The following is a 20,904-nucleotide window of genomic DNA, read 5'->3' as shown; positions in this document are numbered from 1 at the left end:
ATGCAGGCACAGTAGAAGGAGTATACTCTGGCATCTGCATTGTTATGTCGCCAAACGCCCAGCAATTGCCATTGGTGCAGCCAGGTCACAAGAGAGCGGGCATTAGATATGGCAGTGGTGCGTGCTAATGGAGGGAAGGATCTGTCTAGGTATGTATCCAACACGCAAATGAAGTCTCCCCCAATCAGCCAGGGAATGTCACCCCAGCGCGCCAGTAGTCGGCGGAGTTTGTTCAGAAAGATAGCCTGATCTACACTGGGAGCATATACGTTACCAAGGAGAACTTGACGGCTGCTCAGTCAACCTTGGACGAACACATATTCGTCCATCAGTGTCTGTAGCCTGTTCTAACAGATGTAATGGAACCCCGCCAAATCCATATCAGTACTCCTAGCGTTTGCCCCCGCAGTGAGAGCTCTCTATGGGGAGCTAGCCGTAAAAGGGTCAGGTCACAGTCTGCGTGGCAGGTGCCCAATACTTTCAATAAGGGGCAGCCAAGGACATCCCGCACGGTCTAGTGCATCAGCGCAGTACATCCGCAACCATAGCGTGTTCCACAGCCTGTGGTTTAGCAGTGGCCGGGAGTAGTATCTGTTCAGTATGGCCTGTCTTACTGTCCCATTGCGGCACCAGATCCCCCTCACTTAGGCAATAGTGCGTTGGTTCAGTAATGGTCCCAGGCAGCACCACCAGCGTCCAATCTCGGCATCACAGTCTCTGTACACTTTGGACCCGCACCGCAGCTCCGTCTCCTGAGAGCTGTCACGGCAGGTTCAGCTGCAATTGTATCCGCCCCTCGTCCAACCGGTGCAATCTCAGGGACCCCGGTACCGTCAATAGGCCCCCACCTCCAGTTTTCACAACAGCGGCCGCACCCCCATTCCAGTGCACTCTGAGGGGTCATGGCTTTCACCCCCGGCGGACGCCGACTACCTCACCTGAGAACCACGCAGGTCGTGCTTCACCTGGCCCTCGCCATCAAGCTACCCATACTCTGCCCCACCACCGGCTACCCTTGCACCGCTCCAGTCAGTCGCTCGGTTTCAATTCCGCTGAGGAAACACTGCCGCCCGATCTGCTCCTCCGCACACCATTTTATCATACCAGGAGAGCAAGGCAATGGAATTAGGGATGAGGTACTCATTGGCAGTTTGAAATGCAACACACTTGCCAGCTGCATCTATTTTCTTGCTTTCCTGGTCTGGAGGGGGCACATTGCTTGTACCCTGTGAGTTCGATCTCTTCAGGCAGTGTGAATCCACCATGGCATTTTTGTTTGTGTGTGTGGGGGGGGGGGGGGGGGGGGGGGGGGAAGCTGACTCTAGATGGTTGTGTCAGAGAGAAGCTGTAAACCTCTTACGTAATGGCTTTCAAGGGCTCTGTGAAGATGTCCCCACCATGTTTTAGCATGCCATTCAACATGAGTAGATACTGGAGGGACCTTTGAGTGGAGGAGAGGGTTTCAAGAAGGAACTTATCCTCCTCAGGTTTATCATGCATCTCAAGCTTGTGAAAGGCTGCTGCCCTGTACTGTACATCATGGTATGAGGTTGTGTTGTTAGGGGGAGATGGTTTGCCTGGGAAAAAATCTGGATCAGTGTCTGCTGGGAGATCTACTTGGTAGTTATCCCAAGGGTCTGGAGACTGGGGATCATATGGTGGATCATATGTGTCGTACGGTGACCCTGGGCTGTCCCAATCCCTTGAATGAGGAGATCCTTGTGGAGAATGTGGCGGAGGATCCATAGGCAGCAAAGTGGAATAGGAGGGCAATGGAGGAGAAGAAGGTGGCTTAGGAGGACCAGGCCTTAATGGAAAGGTGCCTCTGTTGTGGCGCTGAGGCTTTTTGGGCGTCAGAGCCAAAGGAGGGCTAACGGCCTCCTCGAAAGTGAGTCTCCTCCAATCAGGGATGGCGCCCTTGCGTAGATGGACAGGCTGAGCCATAATCGGACCCGTTCCCGGCTGTATGTGGATCCTCTGATGACCGGCATGGTGGCATTCCTGAAGTGGTTGTAGGATGGGGTGGTTGACCCCTTCCGATGGTGGCCTGCATGGAAATGAAGGTCGTCGCACAGAATGCCGTGGCTTTAAAATTTTTGACTCATGAGTGCAGCTGAGAGGGAGGCTTCAGAACCACCTCCAAAGCAGAATTTAACATTGAGGGGGGAGGCTTTGAAAGGGACTTCGGCGCCAAAGGTATTGTGGATGTCAGGTCCTGGTCAGCAGTTTGCTACTTTGATAACGGGCAATGAACCGGCGGGGGACTTCAGATTTGACAACTGACTCAGAGTCTATATCCACCTCCAATGAGAATGTCTCTATGATTTCAGTGCCAGGCTTGCTCGGCTGCTGCGGAGCTTCCCCTCTGTCTTTGTTGAAAATGTATGGGGCTTCCTCCTCCCCCAGGCACTACACCATTGAATCCGAAACAATGTGTCATGCCCTTCAGCTACAAAGCGTCTTTTTGTTTCAGAACGTAAGACCCGCTTCACAGGACTCTTTTTGGTAATCAGGGACTAGCACAGATTACAGACTTTGTGCAGATCCGTTCTTTGGTACTTGGCGTGGCAAGTTGGGCAGAACCAAAAAAAGAGCCTGCTCCATCACATGGACTTTCTTGGCTGCCGCAGTGATGGGAGTTAAAAGGGGCAGAGCCCCAATGGAAAGATTTTCTTGACCGCGAGACGCAGTCAAAGCAACACCCGGTGACGGAGACCTACGAACAACAAGATTGTTTGGACCAATGAGAGATAGTACCCAAGGCACAGCAAGAACGTGTGGCATCGAACCAGAGCTTCCGTAAACATGTCTGAAGCCAATGGCAGAGAAAAACAATGTAACTACTGAGCAGATGCCCGTGCGCATTGCCTACGATAGGTGAAGTGACCTTGTGACCCTTAAAGACTTCTTCAAACAAAAACAGGATGAACAATCCCAACACTTGATGGGGGGAGAGTATGCATAGCAGGTGAATCTACAGCACCACATGCCACGAACATCTTGTTTTCTTTTTTTTAAGTCTGGCAACTTGCTAAGTCTTCGCTGTTGTAGGCACAAGGAATCACACATGGCAGTGGACGTTTTTAAATAACAAAAGCAGAAGCTCTGAAACAAAAAACAGTCAAGATCTAGAGACTAACACCCACTAGAAAAAGATAATTTTACTGTCTATACCGGAATACGATTACTGGAGCTGCAGTACTGATATATGTCACCCTACTTACCTTTGGCAAGAAAAATGAACTCAAGGAAGAGGCATAGTGCCCAGAAGTGTCCTCTCATTTGTTTGATACCAGAAGGAAGTATGAATGCTTTTGGAAATCCTTGTAAGAGCCAAAAAAAATTTGAATGAGCTTAGTACATAAGGACATTTCAATATATCAGAAGAATTCGTAAAGAAGAAATATCAATTAGAAAATGTGTGATTCTTACGAGATAAAAAGCATAGCTCTATTTCTGAGATATTAACTGCATGCTTAGGCTGGGTCTGTGTTATGCAAAAATATTACTTGTGATCTAAACATAGCTACATCATGTGGACAGTACAGATGTTAGAATGTTTACAATGGGCTGCTCTGGGGTTATCCAATATGTCCACAGGCTAGGACAGGACGCTATATGGTGCTTCGAGTGCCTGATAGGCTGCGACTGGTTTACCGCTCTAGCCGTTACAGACATACGATATGCACATGGGCTTAGTCCTACCTGCACAGCGGTGGTGGCTGGTGGCCCGATTGATTAGATCAACTCAGTTGTTTCAGTGGGCACTCTGGTGGTCAATGTTCTGCGTGATAGCTTAGAAGGGGTGAGGTCGGTAGGGTAGATGCTGGCAATGGCTACAATTCAGGCAGCTCACAAATCGAAGGGGGCTCGCTGGAATGCCCGCCGAGTTTGAGACAGCTCCTGACTCCAGAATGGTGGGACCCCAGCAGCAGCGGCTGCAGCCCAGGACAGCATCGATCTACAGCTCAGCAGCTCCTGCAACGGCACAGTCTCCCTTTGCTGTCGCAGGCTCGTCCAGCCTACGAGAGGAGGTGCCCTCTGCTGCAACCTATAATTGGATGTTCCTTGCCTCAAAGAGTTTAGGTAAAACAAAAGAACTCATGGATGGTACAGGCTTGATGGTAGTTGACTCTTTGGAGGCAGGTAATACTTCAGACGTTGTTAAGTGTTAAGGAGCTAAATATCATCGCTTAAACTGGAGATAGAGGCCGGCCCATGAGTAATAATCCTAATACTCTGAGGGGAAATACTGGGTGCATATACTAAACCCACCCCCACCCCAATCCCTGACCTGGTTTCTGGCCCTGGAGCAGTATCAGGTACTCCCATACTTAACACTGCAATCTCTTGATCCGGCCCAAAACAAATCTCTGCAATCTAATGCATTAGCACAGGAGTCTATGTGTAAGGTGCAGCAGAGCGGTCTGAGGGGTAGTGGTAATAATGGGAACACCAGATCTGCTAGAAGAGCTAGCTTGGTGTGCAAGAAGGTGGGTGAACTATGGGCAATTCAACATGTGGCAAGTTGGAGGGTAATGCTAAACCTCATAAGACTGCCCCAATTGGAAATGCTGATTCTAATCTGTCAGACCCTTACACCACTTGACAGGACAAACTTGAAGCATTTTTTTTTTATCTTTGTGACTATTCAGATGATGACTTTTCAGATCCTAAAACAGATAAGGATAAAGGCAGGCCAAAAGTGGGAACAGGGCTCTCTGGGGCCAGTTGAAATTACACCCAGGGACAGTCATCTAATTGGGAGCAGTCGGGCAAGGGCTGGGCAAAGTGTGAGAGTGGTGACAATGAGCTTGAAGGGAAGCTGCACTGGGATTTGTCGGCTAAGGAGCTAGTGGAGGATACAGTACTCCTCCACTGTCAGGAAGGAGCGGCTTTCCCCAGGAAATAGGGGAGTGTCAGATGTGACAGCATTCTCCACAGACTCCCTCTAAGTTGGCCTCTATTTACAATCTTTTGAGCATTCATACAGAGGAAAAAAAAAAAAGGATTTGGCCGCACCCATGGCATAGAATTTGAGACGCAAGCTGCGTTATGCAGGCTGTTCAAACAACTGAACACCATCAGCACTAGTGTGACTGAAACCCAGTAAAGAATCTTGAATCTTGAGGTTAAAACTAAGAGGGTCGTGGAGCAACTTTATGAACAGGAAACTGTCACAAAAGAGCTGGAGGATAGAATGTGCCAAAATAATTTGAGGGTCCTTAATTTTCCTGAATGAGTGAAGACCATCGTGTTTTTATAGTGCAGCTAATCCAGAAAGCTTTTTCCAATTTGGCCGACTGGGAAACTGAGTGTCAAATTCACAGAACTCATTTTCATCGTCATAGATCTAAGAGGGACAAAGCTGGGACCAAGCCAAGGGCTATTCTCATATATATATATAGGCAATTGTATCTCCAGACAGCTTCTTTATCATGCAGCTTGCCCAAGTAGACCAGGAAACCAGGTGTGGTTGGTCACATAATGTTATTTGTTTGGTGTGATTTTGCCTGACTAATTATCTCTGCTATGGCAGCTTTGGAGCTTCATTTCACGTTTTCAGTCTTTGGGCATGTAAGTATTTCTGCAGCAGCCGGCTAAGCTCAATATTATCTGTAAGCAACATACCTTCTTATCAAACTCAGAATCTCATGTCAAGGGTCTTTTGGAACAATGCTCCCAATCCTTAGTTATAGGCCTTGAAAGAAATGAGTGAAGGAAAGGGCAGTGAATGAGCATTTATCTGAAAATGTAATGGGTCATAGTTGTTTGTCGCAAAGTGATACAGGGTGTGATTCAGTTGTCTAGTGCATGTTAGTTGAATCCTTTGGAAGGGCATTTTGCTTTTATTTTTCTGGTGACGGACAAAAGCACTTATTGGGAAGTTAATTTTATGAGCACAATGGAAAGCGTGTAGCAACTCACTTAATGACGCTGTTTTCTATGAGATTGGAGGGAGAGGAGCAGTTCCTGCTTATGTGAGTTGGCAACCCTGTAAGTTGCAGGTTGGGGCAGGCTGTGGGGAAAGTTCATGCCTCATAGCCAGGGAGGATTGTTTCGGAGGTGGTTTGTGGGTTGGCGATGGGTTGGGATGCTTCAGTATTTCTTCTTTATATTTGCTAGGTGGTGCTCAGAATAGTTGGTGTCTTTATTGTTTTCTATGGAATGAGGAAGTTAAATAATATACTATCTGTACAAGAGGTGAGCAGGGAGCTAGGATGGTAACAGATTACTATCTTCTTCGAAGATTCGAAAGATTAGGCTTGAATTGGGAATGATTAGTCCATTGCTGGCCTGCTTGCAGGAAACTCATTTGAAACAAATGTAGATTGGAGGGTTTAGGATATTGAATAATGGGGGTGTCTGGGTATGAAAAGTCAATTATAAGTGTTGCCACTTCAGCAAGAGGTACCGCCTGAATGAGTGCAAAAGTACAAAGGGACAATTTTGGTTGTCTGGTCATTACGAAACTTAGCTTGGGCCAGGTAAGATTAACAGTGTGTTGTGTTGGATGGACCAAAAAAACGCTGCAAAACGTTTTTGTAGAGTGGACCTCGTGGGAGGATCCAATAATTGTTTGTGGTGACTTTAATGTGACCATGTTTCCTATTGTTTATGGCGACTTTAACATGACATTATTTCCTTACACTGATGGCTCAAATAGGAGTAGCGCCCCCAGAAAAGTGCTGATTGATAGCTGGCACTATGCACATGCTGCACTACCCAGATTGACATATTATTCAATTCCTCATCAGTGTCATTCTAGGGTGGATATGATATTTGTCATATGTGACAGCATGGGTTTGTCCAATAGCAGGATACTACAGCAAATACCAATCTTGTGGCTGCAATATTTGAAATGGCTAGCATGCTGGATATTCCAGCAGGGTTGATTATGCTAGACGCTGAAACTGCATTTGTTTGGGTATCCTGGACTTTTTTATGGGCAACACTTGCAGCTATGGGGGTTGGTGCTCGAATGTTGGATAGAATACAACCTCCATATTCTAACTTATCGTCTCAAGTAATTTGCTCTGGTTCTGTCTGGGTGAGTGGCTATTAAAAGAGGAACACATCAGGTGTGCCCACTGTCCCTGTTATTATTTGCGCTCCATCTTGAACCATATTTGCACCATTTAAGGAACACAGTTAAGGATTAATGCTGCAAGTTACAGTATGCAAAAATAACAAGGTGATGGATGGAATGATTGAATTAAACTTAGCCACTGGCAATCGCTTGGGGCTGCATCCCAATCCACTGTTTTGTTTGCCCACAATGCCACCTCAGTTTGGACCCAGTCATATGCAAATCAGTCTTGACCCTGCGCCTCATGGGAACAGTCCAGCTGGTACTGCCAGACCAGCTCCTACCTGAACTGGAACACAACCAACCTAGGACCGGCTTTCGCCTTAGATAGGGCTCTTCAGCCACACAGCTTGATTCCAGTAGCACAGTGAGCCTGTGACCCACGTCTGGGCATACCTGGCACACTAAAGGCAGCAAATGTAAAAAAGAAAAAAAAAACAAGGTGTGCAAAATAGCAATGGATTGGGATGCGGCCCGAAGAATTACCCGTGCCTGAGATTAATTCAAGCATTCTATCCATCACTTTTTGAGTACTGCAACTTACAGTATAGCAGCACATGCAGAGGACGTGACAATGTTCATGCATTTGGGGCCCTGTCTGGTTATAAGCTTAATAGGTCTAAGACACAAATTCCTTAATATCAAGCTAGGGCAGAGGGTAATAAGTGTTATGTAAAGTTTGCTAAGTACTTGGGCGTTTGGCTCTCTCCAGTGGTTAAGGATGCTATATCACTAAATTAGGAGCCACTGGTAGAAAAATCAAAGCGTATTTTCAAGTATTGGAATAGGCTATCCCTAGGTCTTATTGGGTGCTATAATCTAATTAAAATGGCGACTCTCCATAAGGTTTTATATCTATGTAGAGCCATAATGTTATCCTTAACAGCAGCTTTTTTCCTCAGGTGGAGACATCATGGGGTCAGTTTATCTGGCAATACAAGCACCCATGGTATGCAATTCAGATTTTAAACATTAAAATGATAAGGGTGGATGCAAGCTCCCAAATTCAAAGTTTTACTTCTGGTCTGCTTTTTCTGAGCTTTTGTCTCAAGTGATGATTTTACACAAATCATGGTATTCACTACCTTTATATTTTGAATCTGGCCCGCAGGTACAGTTTCACCATCTGTTCTGTACTAACCGAACATGCTTTAAGTCACAGGTCTGGCAAAATCGTAGAGATAAATTAACAATTGCTCCTCTGACACATTATATATGCTTAAGGCTCAACCCGGATTTTCCCTTCTTTTCTCACTATCTTCATATGGAAAACTGATCTAGGTCACGCATGCAAACAGTAGGTCAGATGTTCAGAGGTTCCCAGGTCTTATCGTTCTTGGATGTAGTCATCCAACCTGCAAAAGGTTTCTTCAAATATCTGCAGATTAAAACCATTTTTCTGTTATAGAGTCAAGGACCTGGTGATGCTGAATAGCATACCTTGTGCTGAACTTTTGCTTGACACTCATTGCAGAGGGAGAATCTGTATATCTAACAAGTTACTAATTACTGATCAACCACATCATTTTCTGTTTTAGCCTCTAAATGGTCTAACAAACTGTCTACACTAGTCGATATTGATATGATAAATGAATTAATCTATTTGAATAACCAGTTTGTGAATATATCTAGACTGAAAACTCATCACTTTAAGGTGCTCCAATATATTTACTAGGCAACAAACAGACTATTTAATTGGGTTTGTCGGACAAGTTTTGAATGTTTTCGGTGCAGTAAGTCAGGTGCAGATAAAGTGCATATTTTCTGTTCTCGTAGGGTGACATCTCAAAACTGGAAGAAAGCATTTAAGGAGATCTCCAGGGTCATTCGAAGTCCGATTTAGCCCTGTGCCCAGTTGATTACTCTTGGTACCTCTGGTGTAGGTCCCTTGGAATTGAAAGGTATTACATTTTTCATGACTGTGCTAGGATCCTCGTAGCATAGTACTGGCTCAAACCAAATCCACCATTGGCCGCCAGTTGGTATAAGCAGTTCATAGATATTTATGGGCTAGAGCTTAGTGACGTAACAAAAATTGAGGGGGCCCCCCTGCACAGTACATGGAGGGGCCCCTCTCCAAACTTATTCAGGAGCTCTACGGCAAGGGTACTATGCTGAGGGGGCCCCCTGGAGCTCAGAGCCACCCGGCACTGCAGGGGCCACTGTCAGGCCACTGCTAGAGCTAGAAAATATTCATGCCAAAGGTGGGCTTTTGTTTATATGGATGAGGCAGCTGGCTGATGAGTGGATGGTATTTTTTTTATTTTTTTATTAGCAGATGAAGTAGGACTGGCTCACGGACTCGCCTCTTTCTATTATTTTGTTTTCTTAGGTTGCTTAATATGTCTTACAGTGCCATAACACTGTTGCATTGATTTTGTAGCAATCTGCAGAAAAACAATTAGAAAAAAAATAAAAATAGAAGGTTTATCCTGTTTGAGACACATTGGGGTCAGACTCTTGATAACTTTGGAATAGAAACACTTTAACGAAACTGGTGCAAAACATCTCAGTTCTAAAGACATTTATATATCGCTCATTTTATACAGTATCTCTGCAAGCGGGATATTTCATCGTAAACATTAGGAATACTTTCTAACCTTGAGTGATTCCAGCTCGCTTTCCAGTTGCTTGGAGAAATGTTCACTGTGTTCTCTGAGTTTTCGTTCTTTTGAAGCCTCTGCTTTAATCTCCTCAAGCTGAGACTCCAACTGAGAATAGAAACATGTCATCAGTTAGTTCACTTATTTAAAAACTCACACATCATATTTATTCTGAGTGTTCAGGCTGCTTTGTCTTAAGTAATGTTTATATTTGGTGGTAGCTATACATTTCTTTCGATCAGGAATATCATTTAAGCCAGTGGTTCTTAACCTTTTGAAATCTGCGGACCACAATGTAATCACTACTGGAACCTGTGGACCACCACTTAGTCATTACTGGAACCCAGGGAGCCCTACTTAGTAATTACTGAATCTGGGGACCCCAGCCTAAGGTTTTTTTGTGTATAATTTGAACCACAAAACAATTCACCAAAAATAGACACCAGAATTCACGAATGTAGGAATATTTTATTTACTACACAACTATAAAAAATAAAAAAAATGGAAGGTTGGTGCTTTTCTAAGTTCAGTTGAGGCCACCCATTGTCCATGTTATATCCTGTTTGATGCACTTGCACTACTCCCACAGATCAATCTGAGGATACTAACTTAATTTGTATCCTTCAATTTTACATTGTATTCCTTTATTTACATGCACTTTATTAATCTGTGTTATTTAATTATCTAAGCAGTTGTGGACTGCCTGATTAGGCTTCACGATCCTGCAGGAGTCCCCGAACCACTGGTTAAGAACCACTAATTTAAACAAACTCTGAAAGGAACTAAAACAGAGTTCCGCATTCGAAAAGTCACACACTAAACAGCAATACATAAAAATACAGATCTGCTCCAAAAAGCTCCCCACAACATATAACTTTGAATTTTCTCCCCCATATAAACTAATCAGAAGCATACAGTGTGAACAGATGTTTAGTTGTTGCTCTTTGCTCAATACCTCGCCATCAAAGAAATGTCAACAGTTTATATCTTTATTACTTTAGCTGAAGGCGCTAGCTGTGTTCCTAACACAGTAAGTGTCCGAAGATGGATAATCTATTCATACATTTTTGGGTTTCACTGCTTCAGTTTCCTGCCCACCAAACCAACATCAGAATTAGCTTCAGTTTTAAATCCAAAATGCTGCCCCAGTATAATTAAAAAAACAAGTTGTCCCCTAACAAGACAAGGGTACACTTAGTATCAATGATAGGGTTGCACATAAATAAATATGGGCGCATACAGATGACCGTACTTTGAATTGAAGGATCTCCTGACAAACCATGTCTAGTTTAAAAAGATTATGGGCATTTTGATGAGTCTGTGATTATAGAGCAAAATGGTACAAAAAACACCTTTGACTAATTTTTGTATCATTTCTCACAGCCTTATTCAGTGACTGCAAACTCCATTGTGGGAACTAGAAACTGAAATACCTCATACTAATCTAACCTCAGACAGTTGGGATACCAAGCAAAAACACCATTCACCTTCTGCCCAAAAATCAATCTGATCTGGATTTTGGTTCAATTATACCACTGCTTCTGAGCACTTCTCTCGTCCTACTGACTACTACAGCTTTTTAGAAATCCCTCTGGCATGGAATACTCCAGGCTTGCTTTTGCTAAGCAACTGTTACGGGTTTTGTTGGGCAGGATAAACAATTTAAATTTTAAAGCTAAAGGCTGAGCTGCTACATACCTGGCTCCCCGTTGAAACAGAATAACTTAAGTGAGAGCAGAATTATCAGTCATTTGGGTGGAATCACGGGTTCTGATAACCATCAAAAGACATGGGTACTTATAGGACAGCACTCTTTACAGATGACATTAGATCGTGGTGTGGTGAGTGAGAGCATATCAGTTTGCCAGCGATAAAATATGCAACCATCGTTCGGATTATGCTAAAAAAATATTATACTATAGTTTCAAATCACTTATATTTTGGAAATGATCAAAGTTAAGCAATGTATTTCATACAGCAATCACCCACTCATAGACCGGGGCCACTGAATAATTAAAATCCCCCTAAACAAAAGATATAAATCTTTTTCATCATATATTCTGTAAATAATTAAACTGCTATGCACAAAGCAATCATGTTTGCTTTGCAACACCTATCAAACTACCTCAAACTGTTTGGTGGTTTGTGCTTGTCTTGACGTACAGCTTAGCTTTGATATTTAGATGTTTTTCAGTAATGATTCAGCTATCAGCCAGTGAACACAGGAGCTTGCAGAGCTCAAATGTGTATAACCAACATAATGCAATAAATGCCGTACATTTTTGAAAGAGTGGAGCACCTATATGAAAAGTGATTTACAGCAGTTTGCAAATCCTCTACAAAAGGGCAAGAAAGTCAGATGTTACATAAATGAGGTGTGTGGGAGCAGTAATTAGTGCAGACACATACCAAGTGGATGTCTCACTGCAGAGGGGTATAAAAATCGGAATGGTATCTAGGAGCATGGAAGCAGGATGAAAAGCTATCCCTTAAGCTGATATGTAATTGGCCCTTAAAAGGGGGAGTCCACTGAGGGCTCCTGGGAAGAGTGGGAAAGTATGGTTAAGTCCTTCAGGGCCTGGTGGAGAGCTATGCATTAAATGTTCTGTCAGACTGAAGTCGGCCACGACAGACCACTGCAAAGGCACTCTCTATCAGATCTCAAGATGATACTCACTACATGAGGTAGTGAGAGGTTAGAGATATTCAAAAGGTATACAGTCTGAAAGGCAACATCGATCACACAAGTACAATGTCACACAAACAAGATGTAGCTGGGCCTCCTATATTAAGACAAGTGTGAAGCCGCAGTGAGTTTTTTTTGCTACGCTTAATACTCCCTTTCTGGGGGTATTCACTAAAGAAAGATGGTGGCCCTCATTCATGAAGAGTGGCATTAATGGACCCTTCTCTGATATTCTGCAGAATAAACCACAGCACTCACATATTGGTGAGATTTTTGGGACCTCTTCAGATTAACAACATGTAAGGGATGGTGTATGGGGCAAACTTTGTATTCCTTAATCTCTGTACTGTAGATGTTACATAATAAACTGTGTGGGTGGGTTACAAATGCAATTCCTATAGTCTATAATCAACATGTTTCTGCCCTCTTCCTAATGGCCCTATGCAGGTGAGGGCCGTTTATCAGGTCTGGCCCCATCCTCTTTATCCACTGCAACAAGCTCAGAGTATAACTTTCAGTGCATGGGCAAACAAGGAGGGAAGAAGATTCATTTTCCCATGGTGGAAACATAACTGCCATCTATACCCAAGCCAGAATATAGTTAAGAGAACCCTGCCTTAAGTGCTAGTCACAACTACAGATAAGGCTTGAGACCTAGGCTGGTTTGGATTAAAATAAAGTCCTTATTCTGGATCTTGGTTATTTCTCTCGCTTCTCTTTCTCGCTGCCTCCTTTCAAGAAACAATTGTTTTAACTGGGAACTGTTGTCCTTGTACAGTCCTTCTGGCCTAAGAAAGCAATTCAGCCTACCCTATAACCAACATATCCGCTTGACGTACGCTAACCACTGAAGTTGGAGACCCATGCTGCAAGTGAAACAGTCCTTAATGATATACTTTTAAGCAGGGCTTGCAGATTGCTTCATAGTGAGCTAAACAGTAGCAATATGGTCACGTACTTCAGGACAACCTGCTTGTGCAATAAAAACATGGGCTAAAAGCCTTCTGCATATTCTGTTTTCCACCGCTTGGAGACTAGGCACCTTTTTGTAGCCCCATATGCTTGAACCATAAGCTACAACCGGGAGACATTTCCTCCTATAAACTTCTAAAAAGGAGCAATTGCTTTATTACAATAAAAGAGGCCAGGTTAGAAATGACCCAAATGCTTTAGCAAAACAGATTCTTGCCCTGAATACACATGCTGACCAGGAACCCTGCGAGTCAAAGGTAACCCCAAGATAAGAAAATTGATTAACTCTTGTTATTGGAATACCAGCTATGGTCATAGTCCGCATGTTAACAATCCTTGGCCTGCAGCCTTTGCAATCTGCAATGAATCAGGTCTGTCTCTGGGAGACAGTGAGCACAGACTAAGCACAGCCTGCAAACTATCCACTAGAAAAACTCCATGTTCCCTGTAAGTCTTCTGCCAACATACCCCTTCAATCTTGGAGAAATGGGTTAATCTAAATTTGCTTAGGTGGACTACATATCCCAGAATTCAGTGGCAAGTATTTATGAAAGCACCTGGAAACAATGAATTCAATAGTACTCCTCCTTAACATTGTATTTTCTATTTCGGGCCTTGAGAGAATGGAATTACACACGCTCCTGTTGACAGTCTTGTGCAAAGCAAACATGCAATTTTGCAGGCTTGCTGCTACCTGTGATTACAGCTCCTTGATAATGCATTACTTGATGGACCTTTGAGTAACCCACCCCGTCTTGCCAGCGTTTTTACTTATGCCTAACATGCTTCTGCCATAGTCTACATCTTGTTCCTATGATGCTTGGTGCAGCTTTTGCACGTTGTTTTTCTCTGTCTCTTGTCATTTGCCAACAGTCAGCTGTAACTCTAGATCAATTTCCTCTGTTTTGCTACTTACTATGCCCTGTTTCTAGCGTTAGCCACTTTACCCAATTATTTTACCCATTCTATGCAGCTCCCTCTTGCAGTTTCTTGTTTAAAATGGAGTCAATGCATCCTGCATTTTACAACTATGCTCTCTATGCTCATTATGCAGTATTTAATTATCTCAACCATGCCACTTTGCTTTCACTCGCTTGTTAGATCTCCTTGCACAATGCAATATTGCTCTTTTTATAGGTCTCTCCAATATGCTTCAAGCCGGACACCTAGGGGTTTTTTCCAGTGTTTGTATAATCCTCAATTGTGCTCCAGGTTCCAGAAACAATCAATTCAATCGGCTTGTTTCTATGGGGCCAGTAATATTAACATCTATAAAAGTGATCTGCTCAGTGATCTTGAAAGGGAGCGCCATAACAGTAAGCAAATGGAAAAACTTTACATGTAATAATACTCTGTGAATTGCTAAGACTGAGGGCAAAATTATCAAATGTTCCATTAATGACTTGGAAAATTACAAGCAGCCATAAACAGTTATGCCTCAACAGCATAACTCAGTCAAGGTCTACTACAAGATAAGCACTACCTGTATTAACTGGGCAATAACCAAAGGCATATGAATCACTGACTTGATGCCAGGCTACAAAACAAGACAATAACCCTGTTATTAAGACATATGTAATAAAAAGGTACCCAAACCGTTACTAGGATTGTTTCAAATGACTTCACTGCAGCAATACTGTTATGCCTAGTGTGTATTAAAGTTGTTTTTGTACACAGAGATAGTTGCACGAGGAAAAGATGCTGTGGTACCAATATTGCTTCTAGAGTTTTTGCAGCTTCTCAGCCAGGAAATTAACAGTTGAAGTTTCTCAGCCAAGGAATTAACAGATGCTCGACTCAAGATCCACTGTATAAACTGCAGAGAATAATTTGTGTACTTTTGAGTTTGGGCATTCTGCACAACTGCAGCATTGGGTCGGTCGCAGATCCATGGTACAAGACAGACAAGTACTGCCCTTCCGTAGCTATCTCTCAAAGTGTCTAATCTTTAATATAGAGTTATTATTGGCTCAAGATTCCTCTCTGCCCAAAAAGGAGGATTAAACCATGGTGCCCCTGCATAGCTACTGTTTTTCCATCCTTCCCAGTTATATTTCAGCACAAAAAAGGGCTAGATTCAAAAATAATAACTTTTCTGGTATTCACAAACTCCAAGTTAAATTTTACTAACAGTAATTCTACGACTGTGGAGACGTTGGAATTGGTACTGAGAACATAAAAAAATAGGACAGGCCTATCTATTCATATGCAGTCTCCGCAGTCATAAAATTACATTTAGTCAAATTAAACTCAGAGTTTGTGAACATCAACAATAAAATGGGAAACAAACACATACGTGGTAGTTTACCTGTGTGAACCAGGCAGAAAGAATTTAATTCAAGTGTTGGTTACCTAACTCTCAGAAAGTGCTGAAGAAATCTCTTCACAAAGTCTCTATGTGGTTCCAGAATCACAAACTACCTACTCCAGAGCATGATCTCTTAGTGGTGGCTTCTCATGCTCACTAAGAAGAATACCAAGCTCTTATGAGACTCACACCCTAGGAAAGTAGAAGAGTGGCCTGGCTACCACAATAGAACCAAAGACTCACATAATTTGAGATCAACGTGCAGTACTGAAAATGTCACTTACCCAGTGTACATCTGTTCGTGGCGTCAGTCGCTGTAGATTCGCATGTTAAGCATAGCTCGCCATCTGGTGTTGGGCCGGAGTGTTACAAGTTGTTTTTCTTCGAAGAAGTCTTTCGAGTCACGGGACCGAGTGACTCCTCCTTTTGTCTCCATTGCGCATGGGCGTCGACTCCATCTTCAATTGTTTTTCCCCGCAGAGGGTGAGGTAGGAGTTGAATTGTAGTAATAGTGCCCATGCAATGGAGTGACTAAGTATGTACCTATTTAAAGTTGAGATGATACATATACAAATAGTTGAAGGTAACTTCCAAACTGCTACAGGCTCCCGGGGAGGCGGGTGGGCACATGCGAATCTACAGCGACTGACGCCAGGAACAGATGTACACTGGGTAAGTGACATTTTCAGTTCGATGGCATCTGTCGCTGTAGATACGCATGTTTTGCATAGACTAGTAAGCAGTTATCTCCCCAAAAGCGGTGGCTCAGCCTGTAGGAGTGGAAGTAGTTTGAAATAATGTTCTTAATACGGCTTGACCTACTGTGGCTTGTTGTGCGGATAACACGTCTACACAGTAGTGCTTGGTGAATGTGTGAGGCGTAGACCATGTGGCTGCCTTACATATTTCTTGCATTGGGATGTTTCCTAGGAAGGCCATGGTAGCACCTTTCTTTCTGGTTGAGTGTGCCCTTGGTGTAATGGGCAGCTGTCGTTTAGCTTTAAGGTAGCAGATTTGGATGCATTTAACTATCCATCTGGCTATACCTTGTTTTGATATTGGGTTTCCTGCATGAGGTTTTTGAAATGCAATAAATAGTTGTTTAGTCTTTCTGATGTTCTTTGTTCTGTCAATGTAATACATTAATGCTCTCTTGACATCTAATGTATGTAGTGCCCTTTCAGCTACGGTATCTGGCTGTGGAAAGAACACTGGAAGTTCCACTGTTTGATTTAGATGGAACGGTGAAATAACCTTTGGCAAAAATTTAGGATTAGTCCTTAGGACGACCTTATTCTTGTGTAGTTGTATAAAAGGTTCTTGTATTGTAAACGCCTGAATCTCGCTTACTCTTCTTAGGGAAGTAATGGCGATGAGAAATGCAACCTTCCAGGTTAGGAACTGTATTTCGCAGGAGTGCATGGGTTCAAAAGGTGGACCCATAAGTCTAGTTAGGACAACATTTAGGTTCCATGAAGGAACAGGTGGTGTTCTTGGTGGTATAATTCTCCTAAGGCCCTCCATGAATGCTTTAATGACTGGTATCTTATATAGGGAAGTTGAATAGGTAGTCTGCAGGTATGCAGATATTGCTGCAAGGTGTATTTTAATGGAAGAGAAAGCCAGGTTAGATTTTTGTAAGTGAAGCAAGTAACCCACTACATGTTCTGGAGTTGTGTGTAATGGTTGTATTTGATTAATATGGCAGTAGCAAACAAACCTCTTCCATTTACTTGCATAGCAGTGCCTGGTGGATGGCCTTCTGGCTTGCTTTATGACTTCCATACATTCTTGGGTAAGTTGTAAGTGCCCGAATTCTAGGATTTCAGGAGCCAGATTGCTAGATTCAGCGATGCTGGATCTGGGTGTCTGATCTTTTGGTTGTGTTGTGTCAACAGATCTGGCCTGTTGGGCAATTTGATGCAGGGTACTACTGATAGGTCTAGCAGCGTTGTGTACCAGGGTTGCCTTGCCCAAGTTGGTGCTATTAATATGAGTTTGAGTTTGTTTTGTAAAATTGTAAATTAGCACTTGTATAGCGCACTACTCACCCGTTAGGGTCTCAAGGCGCTGTACTCATACCGCTATGGAACCCCTCCTGGCTTTTCCCTGTGAGGCGCCCACTCCTGAGCACCCCCAGGGTGAAGCCAGGCATCCAAGCGCTGTTGGGGCCGTTGTGGAGATTAAGCAAGCTATTGCCCAGAGTTGCAGAGTGGGACCCATGAATTAGATTAGGCACCGAGGCGAGAATTATCTGGTCAAGGGGAATTGAGCCCAAGACCTGCCGAAGCAGGACTTGAACCCTGGTCTTGAGCCAGATCTCTGCTTCAGGGTCTGCCGCTCTAACCATTGAGCCACACTTCTCCACTAAGTGTGGCTCAATGGTTAGAGCGGCAGACCCTGAAGCAGAGATCTGGCTCAAGACCAGGGTTCAAGTCCTGCTTCGGCAGGTCTTGGGCTCAATTCCCCTTGACCAGATAATTCTCGCCTCGGTGCCTAATCTAATTCATGGGTCCCACTCTGCAACTGAGTTTGTTTACCAGGTAAGGAAGGAGAGGGAGAGGAGGAAAAGCGTAAGCAAATATCCCTGACCAGTTCATCCATAGGGCATTGCCTTGGGACTGTTTGTGTGGGTATCTGGATGCGAAGTTTTGGCATTTTGCGTTCTCCTTCGTCGCAAACAAGTCTATCTGAGGTGTTCCCCAGAGTTTGAAATAGGTGTTCAGAATTCGGGGGTGAATTTCCCATTCGTGGACCTGTTGGTGATCTCGAGAGAGATTGTCTGCGAGTCGATTTTGGATCCCTGGTATAAATTGTGCTATTAAGCGAATTTGGTTGTGAATTGCCCAACGCCAAATTTTTTGTGCTAGCAGGCTTAACTGCGTGGAGTGCGTCCCCCCTTGCTTGTTTAGATAATACATTGTTGTCATGTTGTCTGTCTTGACGAGAATGTATTTGTGAACTATTATTGGTTGGAAAGCTTTTAGTGCTTGAAAAACTGCTAGAAGTTCTAGGTGATTTATATGCAGTTTTGTTTGATGTACGTTCCATTGTCCTTGTATGCTGTGTTGATCGAGGTGTGCTCCCCACCCTGTCATGGAAGCATCTGTTGTTATTACGTATTGTGGCACTGGGTCTTGGAAAGGCCGCCCTTTGTTTAAATTTATGTTGTTCCACCACAGAAGCGAGAGGTAAGTTTGGCGGTCTATTAACACCAGATCTAGAAGATGACCCTGTGCTTGAGACCACTGTGATGCTAGGCACTGTTGTAAGGGCCTCATGTGCAGGCTTGCGTTTGGGACAATGGCTATGCATGAAGACATCATGCCTAGGAGTTGTAATACCATCTTTGCTTGTATCTTTTGTGTTGGATACATGCGTTGTATGATGGTGTTGCAATTTTGAATTCTTTGGGGACTTGGAGTGGCTACTCCTTTTGTTGTGTCTATTATGGCTCCTAGGTATTGTTGTACCTTGCACGGCAGAATGTTGGATTTTGTGAAGTTGACGGTGAACCCTAGTTTGAAGAGGGTTTGTATGATCTGATTTGTGTGATTTGATCACTCTATTAACGAATGGGCCTTGATTAGCCAGTCGTCTAGATATGGGAACACATGTATTTGCTGCCTTCTGATGTGTGCAGCGACTACCGCTAGACATTTGGTAAAGACTCTTGGTGCGGTTGTTAATCCGAAAGGCAGTACCTTGAATTGGTAATGTATTCCTTTGAATACAAACCTTAGGTATTTCCTGTGCGATGGGTGTATTGGTATATGGAAATACGCGTCCTTGAGGTCTAAAGTGGACATGTAGTCGTGTAGTTTTAGCAATGGTAATACTTCTTGTAGTGTGACCATGTGAAAATGGTCTGATTTGATGAATGTGTTCACTATTCTGAGGTCTAGGATTGGTCTCAGCGTTTTGTCCTTCTTTGGTATCAGAAAGTACAGTGAGTAAACTCCTGTGTTTATTTGTGTGTTTGGCACTAATTCGATTGCATTCTTTTGCAATAGTGCCTGCACTTCTATCTCCAGGAGATTGGAATGATGTTTTGTCAAATTTTGTGCTTTTGGTGGTATGTTTGGAGGGAATTGTAGAAATTCTATGCAATAACCATGTTGGATAATTGCTAGAACCCAAGTGTCTGTAGTGATTTCCTCCCATGCTTTGTAATAATGACTTATTCTTCCCCCCACTGGTGTTGTGTGGAGGGGATGAGTGACATGTGAGTCACTGCTTAGTAGTAGGGGTTTTGGGGCTTTGAAATTTTCCTCCATTCCTAGTGAATTGCCCTCCTCTATATTGTCCCCGAAAACCTCCTCTGTACTGTCCCTGGTAACTGGACGGTGTTGCCTGTGAGGTGCTGGCTTGTGTGCTCTGACCCCGAAACCCCCCTCTAAAGGGTGTTTTACGGAATGTGCTGTAATTCTCTCTGCTCTGCGGGGAGTAGAGTGCGCCCATGGCTTTAGCAGTGTCCGTGTCTTTTTTGAGTTTCTCAATCGCTGTGTCCACTTCTGGACCGAACAGTTCTTTTTCGTTAAAAGGCATATTGAGAACTGCTTGCTGAATCTCTGGTTTAAATCCAGACGTTCGGAGCCATGCATGCCTTCTGATAGTTACAGATGTATTAATTGTCCGTGCAGCTGTATCTGCAGCGTCCATGGAGGAGCGGATTTGGTTGTTGGAAATGGTCTGTCCCTCCTCAACCACTTGTTATGCCCTATTTTGTAGGTCCTTGGGCAGATGGTCAATGAGATGTTGCATCTCATCCCAATGGGCTCTGTCATAGCGCGCAAGTAGTGCCTGGGAGTTAGCGATGCGCCACTGGTTTGCAGCTTGTGCTGCGACTCTCTTACCAGCTGCATCGAACTTGCGGCTTTCTTTATCTGGGGGTGGTGCATCTCCAGATGTGTGGGAGTTGGCCCTTTTCCTAGCTGCTCCTACAACGACAGAGTCTGGTGGCAGCTGTGTAGTGATGAAAGCCGGGTCTGTAGGAGGCGCCTTATACTTTTTTTCCACTCTTGGTGTGACTGCCCTACTTTTGACCGGCTCCTTAAAGATTTCTTTTGCGTGCCGGAGCATACCAGGGAGCATAGGCAGGCTTTGGTAGGAGCTGTGGGTGGAGGAGAGTGTGTTGAATAAAAAGTCATCCTCGACCTGTTCTGAGTGGAGGCTTACATTGTGAAATTGTGCTGCTCTAGCCACCACTTGAGAATACGCAGTGCTGTCCTCTGGTGGAGATGGC

General features: G+C 43.8%; 1 protein-coding gene across 1 annotated transcript in view; it reads right to left on the bottom strand.

The window, feature by feature from the left end:
- The window catches only part of CDC42BPB (CDC42 binding protein kinase beta), a 903,752-nt gene that overhangs the window by 496,977 nt on the left and 385,871 nt on the right, over positions 1-20,904 (bottom strand). Inside the window, exon 14 of the mRNA XM_069207298.1 lies at positions 9,691-9,801. Coding sequence (XP_069063399.1) covers positions 9,691-9,801 — 111 coding nt within the window. The remainder of the gene's footprint in view (positions 1-9,690; positions 9,802-20,904) is intronic.

The sequence above is a fragment of the Pleurodeles waltl genome, chromosome 9 (genome assembly GCF_031143425.1).
Source record: "Pleurodeles waltl isolate 20211129_DDA chromosome 9, aPleWal1.hap1.20221129, whole genome shotgun sequence".
Lineage (NCBI taxonomy): Eukaryota > Metazoa > Chordata > Amphibia > Caudata > Salamandridae > Pleurodeles > Pleurodeles waltl.
Note: the sequence above shows the minus strand (reverse complement) of the source record. Positions and strands in the feature narration are given on the sequence as shown.